Source organism: Sorex araneus, chromosome 2 (genome assembly GCF_027595985.1).
Source record: "Sorex araneus isolate mSorAra2 chromosome 2, mSorAra2.pri, whole genome shotgun sequence".
Lineage (NCBI taxonomy): Eukaryota > Metazoa > Chordata > Mammalia > Eulipotyphla > Soricidae > Sorex > Sorex araneus.
The window spans coordinates 261,656,903-261,668,857 of NC_073303.1; the positions used below are offsets into that span (position 1 = coordinate 261,656,903).

Below are 11,955 nucleotides of genomic sequence, written 5' to 3' on the forward strand. Positions count from 1 at the left end.
CATTTGCGCGGAGCAGAGGGCCGAGCTCGGGGCTATTTTTAATGACGCCTTTGCTTAGCTTTTTTAAAAACTCCTCCCGGCCTTCCCCTTCCCTTCCTTTTTGTCGCGGTGTTCTGAGGATGACCCTGTGGGCGGGGGTCAGGCCGTGCCCACCAGGACCTGCCCAGGTCCCTTTGCTGCGTGCGTGCTCAGGGCCCGATGCCAGCAGGGCGCCCGGCACCCTGCCCGCACGCGTGGGGCTCCGGGGTGCGCGCACGGCCACTCCCCTGCAGGCAGCCCCGCCGCGCTGCCCGGGCTGTGCCTTTGGGCCCTGCGTCTCAGGGGCAGGGGGTGTCCCGAGCTGCGCCCTGGGCCCCGTGTGTGGCCTGTGGCCCCCGGTGCCGGGATGGAGCCGCCGCCTTTCCTTGGCGGCTGTGCCAGCTTCGGCGGGAGCAGGAGGAAGTGACGGCGCCTGAGTGTGCCGCGGGAAGGGGCTCGGCAGGCGCCTCCGAGGGGCTTCCTGTCCTCCCCTGAGCCGCAGGGCACGGGCGGGTGGTGGGCAGCGGCGGGCCGCCCCCGGTACCACAGGGGACACGGGCCCGGGGAGGGGGCAGCTTCCGAGGGGCCAGGGGTGGCCGCCGTGGCCCCCTTCTCTCCTCCCCTGGGGGTGGGTTAAAGTGCCACCCCCCCACCACGCAGCCCCCGGCTCCCAAATGGTCTCCCTCCTGCACGCCCTGGGCAGGGGGCCCAGTGGGGAGGTGGGCCCCAGTGAGGACCGAGCCAGCCGGTGCATCCCGGCCCCGTGGGGGACCCCCAGCCCGTGTGGGCGCGGGAGGCCGAGCGCTGGCCAGGTGGGAGGAGGCACACGGCGCCCCAGACAGAGGAGCTGGCCCCGCCCATCGCTGCTCCCGGGGAGGCGCTTTCATTGGCTGCTGAGGGAAGGGCGGGGACTGGCCACCCACCCCCCACAAGCCGCCCTCTGACCCCTTCCAGGGTAGGGCTCCCACCTTGCTTGCATTTTCTTTCTCCTCCTGCCATTTTCCCTTTGTTCTGGCCTCACGAGCAGAGAAGCGGACGCTGGGTGGGCCCCTTGTTCAGAGCTGGAGGGCCATGGGGCCGGGGGCCGGGCTGGGGCGTGCGTGCCAGGGCCCCCCGGGGCTGCCTCCTCCACTCTCCCACCCACCCAGACCCTGATGCCTGTGGCTGAACTTCTGGCCAGGAACTCAGGGAGGTGGGAGTGGGAGTGCCGAGTGCCGGGCAGCTCCTCCTGCGCCTCTTCCCCGCCCCCCCTGCCTCTGCACCCCAGCTGGTGAGCGCGACCAGGCCGTGTCCTCCAGGGACGGGACTTTCCTGGGGACAGCAGCTTGGCTTTGTCCGTTGTTGTTTCATTCCTCTCATTATTTCAGTTTTTGTGTTTCGGGCCACACCCAGCGCTGCTCAGGGCTTCCTCCTGGCTCTGTGCTCAGGGATCACTCCTGGTGTGTGGTGTCGGGGTTCCGTGAGCTGGTGCAAGGTCTCTCCCCGCCCCGCTGTGACTGGGAGGGGCTTCAGAGCAGAGCGCTTGGCGGAGGCCCCAGGTCCCGTCTCGGACACCCTCCCCAGCCCCGTCCTGCCCTCTGACTCGTGTTCTGTCGCCCAGTTGCTTTTTCCAAAAGCGTTTATTAGAGGACAGATAGGAGGAATTGGATAAATAAAAAAAGTGGACTCGGTCGTGGGGTCGTGGAAGCAGTGGTTAAAGTAGGAGCCCGCCGGGCGGAACAACGGCTCAGAGGTGACTCTCGGAGCCCCGCCCCGGCCAGGGGGCTCTGCGCCTCTGCCCCCAGGACGGCGAGGAGCTCCATTCCCACTGGTACCAAGCACCCGCCCGGCGTCCCCCCAGTGTGCATTCCCGGTGCTGGTGGCAGCTCCCGGAGCTGCGGAGGGGTGGGGGTGTCCAGCTACAGCACACGGTCCACCGGGGGTCCGCTCCCCCGCCCCTCCCCACCGCAGATGAAGCGCAGGCCACTAGCTCTGCGGACAGAAAGCAAAGTTGCGAAGGACAAGAGGCACGATGGCCTCCACTTACAAGTGTGGGCCCTGAGGCCGCCCACCCGCAGCAGGGGAGGGCAGTGCCCGCTGTGCCCGGCCTCCCGGCCACCATCACAGCTCTGCAGTCCCCGTCTGCGCTCGGGCTCCGCAGCCCTCGGCGGTGGCGAGTGTCTTTGGAATGTCCACAGAGAAGAAAGGGGCGGCACGGAGGGCAGGCTGGACTCTCACCTCCGGATGTCCGAGTCCTCTGGCTGTCCACCCTCGCCCTCGCTGCTGCTCCCAGGAGCTCCCGGGGCCCCCGGCCCCCACGAGGCCTGGCTCCGGGAGAGGGCGTGGATGTGGTTCCGGCCGCCGCGCTCGCCCCTGGCTCCGCGGCCAGGCTCCCGGCTGCCGGGCTCCGCGTCGCCGAGCTGGGCCCTGGCCAGCCGGGCCCTGTCGCCTGGGGGCTGGCGCTCGGGCGCGGCCGTGGGGGGCCGGTGCAGGGCGGAGGTGCAGAAGCTGAGGATGGAGCACAGGCCGCCCCAGCTCTGCTCGCACTGCGCGCGCACGCTGCGGGCCACGGCCGCCTTCACCTCCTCCCCGCACGCCAGCAGCAGGTTCACCAGCTCCACGAAGGGCCTGCGGGCAGAGCAGAGGCTGGGTGAGCGGCCGCCCCGCCGGGAGGCTCCCGGCGGACCCCTCTGCCGCCCACTGCCAGGTAAGCCCCCGGAGCCTGGCTCTCGGCAGGGGGCGGCAGAGGGGCGGGACCCGGCCCCTTTCCCAGGGGAGGAGCGCGGAGGGAGTGGGGGGGACGGCAGCAGGGCCCCCTGAGGGCTTCCCTGGGGCTCCTCCTGTGTCTGTGGGGCCGAGTGGGGAGCGTTGTGCGTGGCTGGCGGGTCTTCCTGGGTCTCTGACCTGGGGCCACGCGGTGTGGTGCTCGGGTGTCTGGCTGGGGCCTCAGACGCGCCAGATTCCTGCTCGTCCACATGAGACACGCCCCTCCCCCCCGCACCCCTGCTCCCTGACCAGCGTCCCTAAGCAGCCGTCCTGCCGTCCCTTCGTCTGCTGGCAAAAGCTCAGAGCCACGTGGCTGTGCACTGGGAGGGTCTGACTCCCGCGGCCACCGCTGGGGGTCTGGTCCCCTTCCCCCCCCCCCCCCCCCGCCTCCGTCTCTGTCCTTAGTGAGCCGGCCCGGGAGCACCGGGCAGGGACAGAGGTGGGCCCACCCGGCAGGGGAGAGGGCGGGGCTCAGTGCCCAGGAGTGTTTGGGTGGCAGGGGCAGGCTGGGGTCCCTCCATCCCCGACTGCACATCTCAGCCTGGGGACTTGAGGGCCGTGCAGGGCACCTAGGGGGCGCCGAGAAGGGCTCTGGCCCTGGCTCCCTCGGGAGTGGAGGGAGCTCCTGGCCCCAACTGGGCGGGGGGGGGGGCAGGGTGCTCAGTTCCACTGGGGATCCAGCTGGCTCGAGGCTCCGGCTGCGGTGACAGAGGCCAGCCCTCTCCACTGGGTGTCCCTGAGGCCAGAGGAGTTTTAAAAATACTTGGAGGGGACATGTCTGGAGGCTGATGGGGAGACGGGTGTGGGGAAGAGGAGACTGAGGGAGCGGAACTGACCACAGCCTGGACACGGGCCCCGGAGGGAGGGCAGGGCAGACTGGGGCGGCCATCTCTCGCCCCTTCTCCAGGCCAGTGTCCGCGGACGGTCTCTGATGTAGGGCCTCTGGGCGGCTTTGTGCTCAGAAGCGCTGAGTTGGCTCAAGCCCCGGGTAACGGGGCCTGGGGCCACTCAGGCCTCACTGGTGCGAGGTTCCACGTGCCCCCTTCCTCATCCTGGGTACAAGCAGCACCTTGTTACTGGGTGTGAGCGCTGAGCCATCAGCCCACACGACTGGGCTGCATTCAGAGGGGAGCACTGCTCTGAAGATCCCAGCAAAAACACACTGTCCAGGGGGGCCCAGGCAGTGAGCACTGTCTCAGGGGGGCCCGGGGAGTGAGCGCCGGCCGAGCCAGCACTGCTTATCCTGGCTGCTTCCTTCCCCGCCTCAGAGGGCTGCGCCACGGTCACACCGCCCTGCCTCAGTGATGTGCAGGATTTGGGGAACCCAAAGGGAGGGGTTGACCCCCACTTGGGGGAGCAGGAGAGGCCCGGCCCAGCGGGGCTCCCGGCACAGAGCGGGCGCTCCAGCCCTCTGGAGGGGCGGAGCAATGCTCAAAACCAAATAACAGTCATCCTGCCACTGGACAGGATAGCCCTGTTTGGTTTCTGGCCCACCCCCGGTGGTGCTCAGGGCTTGCTCCTAGCTCAGTGCTCAGGGACCACTCCTGGCAGGGCTCAGGGGACCCTGTGTGGTGCCAGGGAGAGAACCTGGGTTGGCTCCATGCGAGGCGAGCGCCCTCCCCTCTGTACTGTCACTTTGGCCCTGGAGGGAATGAGTTTTTAAAAAGGAACGAGATGTCCTGGGCCAGTGAGCGCGTTGCTAGCCCCCAGATATCCGAGTGCCTTTCTCCTCCGTGAGCACCAGAGAGCGGGTGTGCATCGGGCCGCTGCTCGCTCCCCGCGGGCTCTGCAGCCGGGGGCTCGCTAGGGCCGGGAAGCGGAAGCCCACTCTCCGGACCCTGGAGGAGCGCGGCAGCGCCCGGCTTTGGGGCTCTGAGCAGGTTTTCGTGTCCGGGTTTGGGGAGGGGCGGCCGGGGTGCGCGCCCCGCTCGCGGGAGTCCCAGAACTAGGGGTGCTTGGCCCTGGTAAGGCGGAGGCTCCTTCTCCTCCTGGTGCTGTCCCCGGTGATTTCGAAAGCGAAGGTGGCACCCCGTGTTCTCTGGCTGAGGGCCAGCGGGGAGCGGGAGGGGTCCCAGGAAGCCCCTGCAGCTCTCCCGGGCAGGGGAGGCCAGCCTGGAGAGAGGCTCTGCGCCAACGCTGGGCGCCGGCCTCGCACACAGGAGGCGGGGCTCCCCCTGGCCCCGCCCACAGGGATCCGTCTCCTGCCCCCGCCCCCAGCTCCCCCGCGAACCCCTCCAAAACCCAAGCCAAAAACCCAGCTCCCGGCACGCACGGGGGCCGCGAGGCGGCGCAGCGCGAGCCCTTACCTGCCTGGCCAGTGGGAGCCCCCGGGGCTGATCCCGGCACCATGAAAATGACTAAAGCCACTCCGCCCCTCGAGCGCGACTCCCCGCCGCCGCCCCACTCACTCCTGCAGCAGCAGGTCCTTGAAGTGGATCATGTCGGCCAGGACGTGCGCGTTGGCCCGCGCGGCCGAGCACAGCCCGTGCTTGAGGTAGCATTCCCGCTGCAGCTGCAGCACCAGCTCGCGGATGGCCGGGCACTTGCGGCTGATGCAGCCGAAGCGGTGCCGCAGCGCGTGCGCCTTGCACTTCAGCGCCTCTTTGATGAAGGACTTGCCCTGGGGACAGAGAGGGGCCGAGGGGAGGGCCCGGTCACTCGCGCAGGCATGTCCTGGCCATCGCTGGCCCTGCGCCACCAGGAGGTCCCTCGGGGGCGGCATGCCCTCCCCCCACAGGAGACTGACCGGTCGGCCCCCCTCCCTCCCCCCTTGCTAGGGGCCCCACGTTGGCTGCTGGTGGTCCTGCTGTGGGGGGACCCCGAGAGTTTTTTCCCGAGGAGTTTTACTCCAAAGCCCACACCTTTCCTTCCTTCTGCCCTCCCACCAGCCACTCAGAGATGGGGTGCTGCCCGGCACGCAGAAGCCGCAGCTCTGCCCGGCTCCCGCCCCCGGCCTCAGCACTGCCCGAGCTCCCAGAGCACAGAGAAGCAGGGATGCCGCGTGCCCCGCTCCCCCCTGCCCCGCCCCCTCCCCTTGAGGAGCAGCATCCTTCCCGCAGAGCAGACTTGACTCCGCTCAGCTGTCTCGCCTCTCTCAGGCCCTGCTGGCACCCTGCCTGGCAGGGTCCGAGGGGCTGCCCCACCCCCACGCGGCGGCCGGGCCGCATCTGGACTCAGTCCTCCCCTGGCCACCATGCTGCTAGCTCCTTGAGCCCTGGAAGGGAGACAGCTGTCGGGGCCGGCTGGGGGGCCCCTCAGCTCCCTTCTCAGGACGTCACTGTGGGGGACGTCCCCCAGAGGCCTCCCCAGCGCCCTCTGCACCCCGGTCCTGCAGACAAGCCATGGCGGGGCAGAGCCCGCCCTGTTTGGGCAGGGTGGTCCCCGGAGGGGCCACGCTGAGCCGACCTGCAGTTTCTGTTAGAATCGGGAAGCTGGCCCCCGGGGAGCCGCCCTGTCCTGGTCCCCTCCTGCCATGGAGTCCCAGGCCCTGCTGAATCGGGTGCCCCCAGAAAGGCGAGAGTGATGTGGGGGCAGAGGGAAGGCCCGTGCCCCTCCCCCACAGCAGTTGGCCTTGGAGAGAGGGTGCCAGGGTGCTTGGGGGGGGTCACGTGGCCAGCAAGCTCTGTGCCCCCTACCCTCAGGGAGGCAGCATGCTGCTGCCCCTTGCAACTGGTTCTGGCTGCTTTGGGGGCCGGGCCGGGCCGCCGGGGGAAGGGAAGTGGGTCAGGCCCTGCCTATAATTATCATATAGAGCAGGGCTCACTCAGGGAGGGGGGGGTCCCGCCCTGGGAGCTGATGCAGCTGTGCCCTGCGCAGTCCCCTCTGGAGATGCTGGAGACCCTCCCCTCCCTACCTGTATGAATGGACCCCTGCCGATCTTCCCCCGGGAATGGATCCCTGCTGTTCTTTGTTGTCTTGGGTTTTGCGCCACGCCCAGCTGTGTCGGGGCTTACTCACGGCAGTGCCGGGAGATATATGGGGACCAAACCTGGGTGGGCTGCATGCAAGGCAAGCTTCCTGCCACTGTACCACCCGCCCAGCCTGTCTGTCCAGGGTTTTCCATGCACTGGGATCCTGATCTTCTCCACCAGAATCCTCCGTTAAAGCCTTGTCCGCCCCCCTTTGCCCGGGGTCCAGAAGGGTGCCAGCTGCCAAAAGTGCCAGCGAGCAGAGCCTGGGGGCGTGCTGGGGGAGGCCCGGAACCTCCCCTAGTGAATGCTCCCCTCCCGCCCCCTTGCGGAGTCAGGGCTGGCGGATGAGGGCTGCCCCCTCCTCACTCCCAGCAAGTCCCAGACCTTACCTGGGCATCGAACTTTCCCGCGTTGTGCAGGAAAGTCATGCAGAGTCCGTGTAAGCCCTGGATCTCACAGGAGTTGTTCTCGAAGCATGCAAACACGCCACAGCCCACGTCGCCGGCACTGACCAAACAGTGCTGGATTTCCGCTGCAAGGAGAAGGACCCAAGACGGAGGTCAAGTTCTTGGCCATACCGAGGGAGCAGGAGGCTGGCTGGGGAGGTGGCTCAGATTGTGGGAGCACATATTGTTTATGCGGGAATCCCAGGTTCTGTCCCTGGCACCCTCATGACCCCCTCTCGGAGTGAGCACTGAACTTGGAGTAGCATCCAGCTCCCCTCCCAGCACCACTGCCCGTGGCCCCCAAAAAAAGAAGGTGAGAAGAGACTTAAAATTTTAGTAAGTTTAAGAGAGAGAAAGAGAGGGGCTGGAGCGATAGCACAGCGGGTAGGGTGTTTGCCTTGCACACGGCCAACCCGGGTTCGATTCCCAGCATCCCATAGGGTCCCCTGAGCACCGCCAGGGGTGATTCCTGAGTGCAGAGCCAGGAGTAACCCCTGTGCATTGCCAGGTGTGACCCAAAAAGCAAAAAAAAAAAAATTTAAAAAAGAGAGAGAAAGAGAGAGGGAAGAGAGAATCAATTATTGGGTCCACAAGAGCAGGGAAAGCAGAGAGCACTGTCTCATGAGTCTCCTACCGAGCCTGTGACCAGCTCACCACTGTCCTGTGCCCAAGCCCAGCCTAGCAGCGGAAGAGTATTCCACTCTCCGTCTTCCCACTTAGCCGCAGTCACTGCGGGGAGACTGAGGCTGAGGGCAGAAAAGCCAGCGGGGCCTTTCTTCAGGCCGAGCCAGAACAGAACTGCGCTTTCCCAGGGTGGGCTTGCGGGCCCTCCGCGCCGCGCCAGTGAACATGCCCCTTTCAGACTCGGGTCTGGAGGAGGCTGTTCTTGAATCCCAGCCATTTCCTTCCTGACCCCAAGTGAGGGCGTCCAGAAAAGCAGTTTCAATTCAGCTTTATGATTCAACACCTAAAAATCAAAACAAAATTCCTATTAAGGCAGCGCCTCCGATCCCGCCACATTAAAAATACCCCAGGCCGGGCAGCTGCGGTCGGCCGGCCGGCGCGTCCTGCCTGCAGCCGTGCGGGGCTGGCGGGGAGAGGCGGGCTGGAGCTTGTGTGAGGTGTCACTTGCGCCAGGGTTCCCGTGACCCCCACGCGCCAGCTCACCCCACACCTCTGCTCGGGGTGGCCCTGATTTGTCTTTCTGAAGGGAGAGAGCAGGAGAGCCAGCTGGCCCTCGGCCCTCCCTCCCCCTCCCCAATTCCCTGATTCAAACCGAGCACCAGATTACATCAGAAAAATATATCTGGGAAAGGGCAGCAGCGAAGCCAGCAGCGATCCACACTTGGATGCAGTCTGGGGAGGTGGCGGGTAGGGTGGGGAGAGGGCTGCCCCCTAACCTAGAAGTCACGGTTCAGTGCTCAGGGCACGCCTGCGGGCAGCTGCGGCTGCTGTGAGGGAGGTGATGGGAAGCTCCCACGCGCTTGCTCACGCACTGCCGGCCCGAGGGCAGGAGCGCATTCACGCACTTGGGCGTCCCCAGAGGGCAGGGGCGCCCTGCAGGAAGCGCACGCACACACGCCCAAGTAAGGGGGTGCCCTACGGGGGTGCCCTACGGCACGCAGGAGCTGCAGGCAGATTTCCGTTCTCTCCCCGGAGCTGGGACGAGAGCCAACCCGGTGCCCTGCACAGCAGCTTGGCGCTGAGCGGAGGGCGGCAGCGGCGCATGTCTGGGGCCGTGGCACCATTCCCGGCGTGCTGACCTGCCCTGGAGCGCGCACCCTCAAACTATGCTTTGCATCCTCGCCCCCTCCTTGGGAAAGCCCTGTCCTCCAGGGGAAAGTTGTCCTCGAGGCAGTTTGTCTCGCCGACCAAGTTATGGGCCGTGGGTATCGTTGGAGGCTGGGAAGAGCGTCTCCCTCCGCCCCAGGCCGGCCGTCTGGGAAGAGAAGTTTCTGCGGGTGCGAACGCGCAGCGCGGCTCTGGGGCCCCTCCTGACCTCCCCCACGGCAGGCGGCTGGGGTGGTGCGGGGACCTCCAAGCTGGACGGCGGACTCGCGGCCACGGGCCTCATCTGGCGCAGCACATCCCGCCTGGGCCCGGGGGAGGCCGGCAACAAGTCCTGCCCGGCCATTTCATCACCCCGCGGCACGTGCGGATTCCGGGCGCGCCGCGCCTGGCGCTTTCCCCGGCACGGGCACTCGGAGTTTCCCGGCGGCGGGGCGCGGCGCGGCAAGGGGCCGGGGCGCGGGCGCCCCCGGACTCACCTGTGTTCTGCAGGGACAGGCGACCTTTCTGCTGGGATCCCCGGTCCTGAGGACCCTCGGGCGGGTTGGTGGCGTCGGTTCCCCGCGCCGAGTCGAAGGTGGCCAGTACCAGAGCCAGGGTGACGAACTGGCCCAGCCGCTCGGCGCACATGGTTCCCGGGGCGGGCCTCGCTCCCGGAGACCTGGGTTCTTTGTGTTCCTCCCGTGCTCGCCGTGTCCCTCCTCCTCGCGCTGCGCCGGCCGCGCTCGGCTAGAGGTTACCCGGCGCCCTCCCGCAGCTCTCCGAGACCATGTGATCAGGCCGCTGGCCGCGCCGCAGAGTGCCGGCCAGCGGCGGGCCGGTGCCTCAAATATCCCCGGAGGCTCTGGTGTCACTTGAATGAAGGAGTCGAGCAGGTGTTGTCCCGGCGGCTGGGCCAATCGGAGACCCCGGCCCGTTTGACAACGCGGCCGGGAGGCGGGGCCTGCGCCAACTACTACCCGGCGCGGCCGCGAGCGCCCCGAAGTTGCCGCGGAGCCGGCGGAGCGTGCGTCCGTCTGCCTGCGAGTGTGCTCGGGCCGGGCCGGGTCTGGCCGAGCCGAGCGCACGGCCCGCACGGGAGGGAGGGAAGGCGGCGGCGCACCCGCACCCGGCTGGGAAAGTTTCTCTTTCCGCCGCCTGGCATTCCGCGAGACGCCCAGCCCGGAAGCCCTGACAGATTGGAGGAGCCCCGGGCACCGAGATGCCGGGGACAAACCGAGCACATATGGGAATTCCTGGCGTTGGGACGCTTTCCATTAAAAAAAAAAAAAAAAGCATCCACACCCAACCGATGCAGAGTAGTGAAGCAGGGAGAGACCGGCCTGCAGCTGGGCCCCCTCCCCGCGCCCCGCTCCCCACGCCCCTGCATTCACCCGCCTGCTGTCCGTTCCTCGCCCTGCCTCCACTCCCGGCCGCCCCGGGCTGGGCGGCGAGCACGGGTCCAGGTGACAGCCCGGGCTTGCATCACTTCCAGGCGGGTGGCAGGGCGGCCGGAGCGCCAGGGGCCACTCTGCGCCTCCCAACTCTCCCATTCCCCCCGCGCGCCCCTCGCCGCTCCGCACCCCGCACCCCGCGTTCCTGTTCCCGCCCGGGCGTCGGCTGGGAACGCTCACGAAGACCCCCCCCACCCCCCCGCCGCTGAAAATCCACCCCGGGAACGCCTCCCCACCTCCCCTCCCTCCGGTTGCGCCCGGGGGGCCCGTCCCTGCCTCCCCACCCCCCGGGGCTGCCTTCCCGCGGGCCAGCCGGCCGGGCACGCGGGGAGAGTTGGGCGCCACTCGCCGCCCCTTCCCCCCGCTGTGTGCGTACGTGTGCACGCTCACGTCCCGCCGGCGCCGGGCCCGGCCGCCCAGCCGCTCCGGGCATCGCCAGTCGGACGCCGCCGCGCCGGGCCGCCGCGCGGGGGGAGGGCGGGGACGGCCCGCGGCACGCGCCTCACGTGGGGCGCGCGCCGCGCCCCTCCCCCGGGACAGGTGAGCCGGGTACCACCCGGCTTCCGCCACCCCCGCCGCCCTCCGCGGCTCCGAGTCGGGGCGCCTGGCCCGTGCGCCTGGTCCGTGCGCCCCGGAGAGGGGGTGCGGGCCTGCCTTGCATCCGGGCAGGGGGAGGCTGGTGGCACCCTCCGCCCCCCCCGTCTTCCCCACCCCGGTAGATGTGGTCTTTGTCCAGCACCCCCCCCATACACACACCCCAGCTTGGAGGAGGGGGAGAGAAGGGGACGGGGTGCCCCACTCCGGGGGCCCGTCCCGCCTCACCCCAGCCCCGTTCGTCTTTCAAAGCCCCCTACCACCAGGTGGCCGCCATGAAGGTCCCCGTCTGCAGTTCGGGTAAGAGTGGGGCTCGGAGGCCCACCGTGACCCGGGGTCGGAGGTGGTCAGGTCAGTGGTCACACTTCCTTGCCTGCACTGGTGCCCCAGGCTTTCGAGGGGTGGCTTCTAGAAAGCAGCAACTGACCGGCACCCCCGTATTTCCTAGCCTGGCCTTGGGTCTCAGGACGGTGAGAGCAGGGCCCCGGACACCGGCGTGCGGGGATTCAGAGAGTGTGTGGGTGTAGTGTGTGTTTGCAGGGGTGCGGAGGGGCAGGCAGGACACACTTCCTACCGGTTGGTTCCAGGCCCGCAGAGAAGTGCCAGTGGGAAACAGACCAGGCTGGACCACTGGTGTCCGGTTGGTCACACACTGGGGTCACCTGAAAGACAGAAGCGGGGAAGCCGGTCCCCACCTCTCGCGACTCTGTTCCTAAGCCCGGCTCCAGGTGAGAGGCCGCAGGTGATTCCGCTGAGAAGGAGCGTTGCGGAACCTCAGGGTGGGCACGGCGGGGGGATGGGGCAAGACAGTGAGTTTTCTTGTTCTGGACCCCAGCCCCGTTCTTTTGACCTGGGCCTGGCTGGGCCGGCTGTGGCCAGGGGCTGGGGAGACTCTGGTCTCGGTGCTTACTGTGGCCAGCACACCCGAGACCACCCCAGGCCTCCCCTGGGGGGCTTCTGTGGGGAGGCAGACGGCGTTTTCCTCCTTGGGCCCAAGGGACACACTTCCCGAGTGGGTCC

General features: G+C 68.2%; 1 protein-coding gene across 1 annotated transcript; it reads right to left on the minus strand.

Moving 5' to 3' along the window:
* Window positions 1-1,618: 1,618 nt before the first annotated feature.
* On the minus strand, window positions 1,619-10,499 carry STC2 (stanniocalcin 2). Its single transcript, XM_055127625.1, has 4 exons — window positions 9,388-10,499; window positions 7,064-7,206; window positions 5,172-5,383; window positions 1,619-2,625 (listed from the first exon to the last, which is right to left on the minus strand). Exons 1-4 carry the CDS (start codon window positions 9,536-9,538, stop codon window positions 2,232-2,234), a joined length of 900 nt encoding a protein of 299 aa, XP_054983600.1. The 5' UTR covers window positions 9,539-10,499; the 3' UTR covers window positions 1,619-2,231.
* Window positions 10,500-11,955: the final 1,456 nt, after the last annotated feature.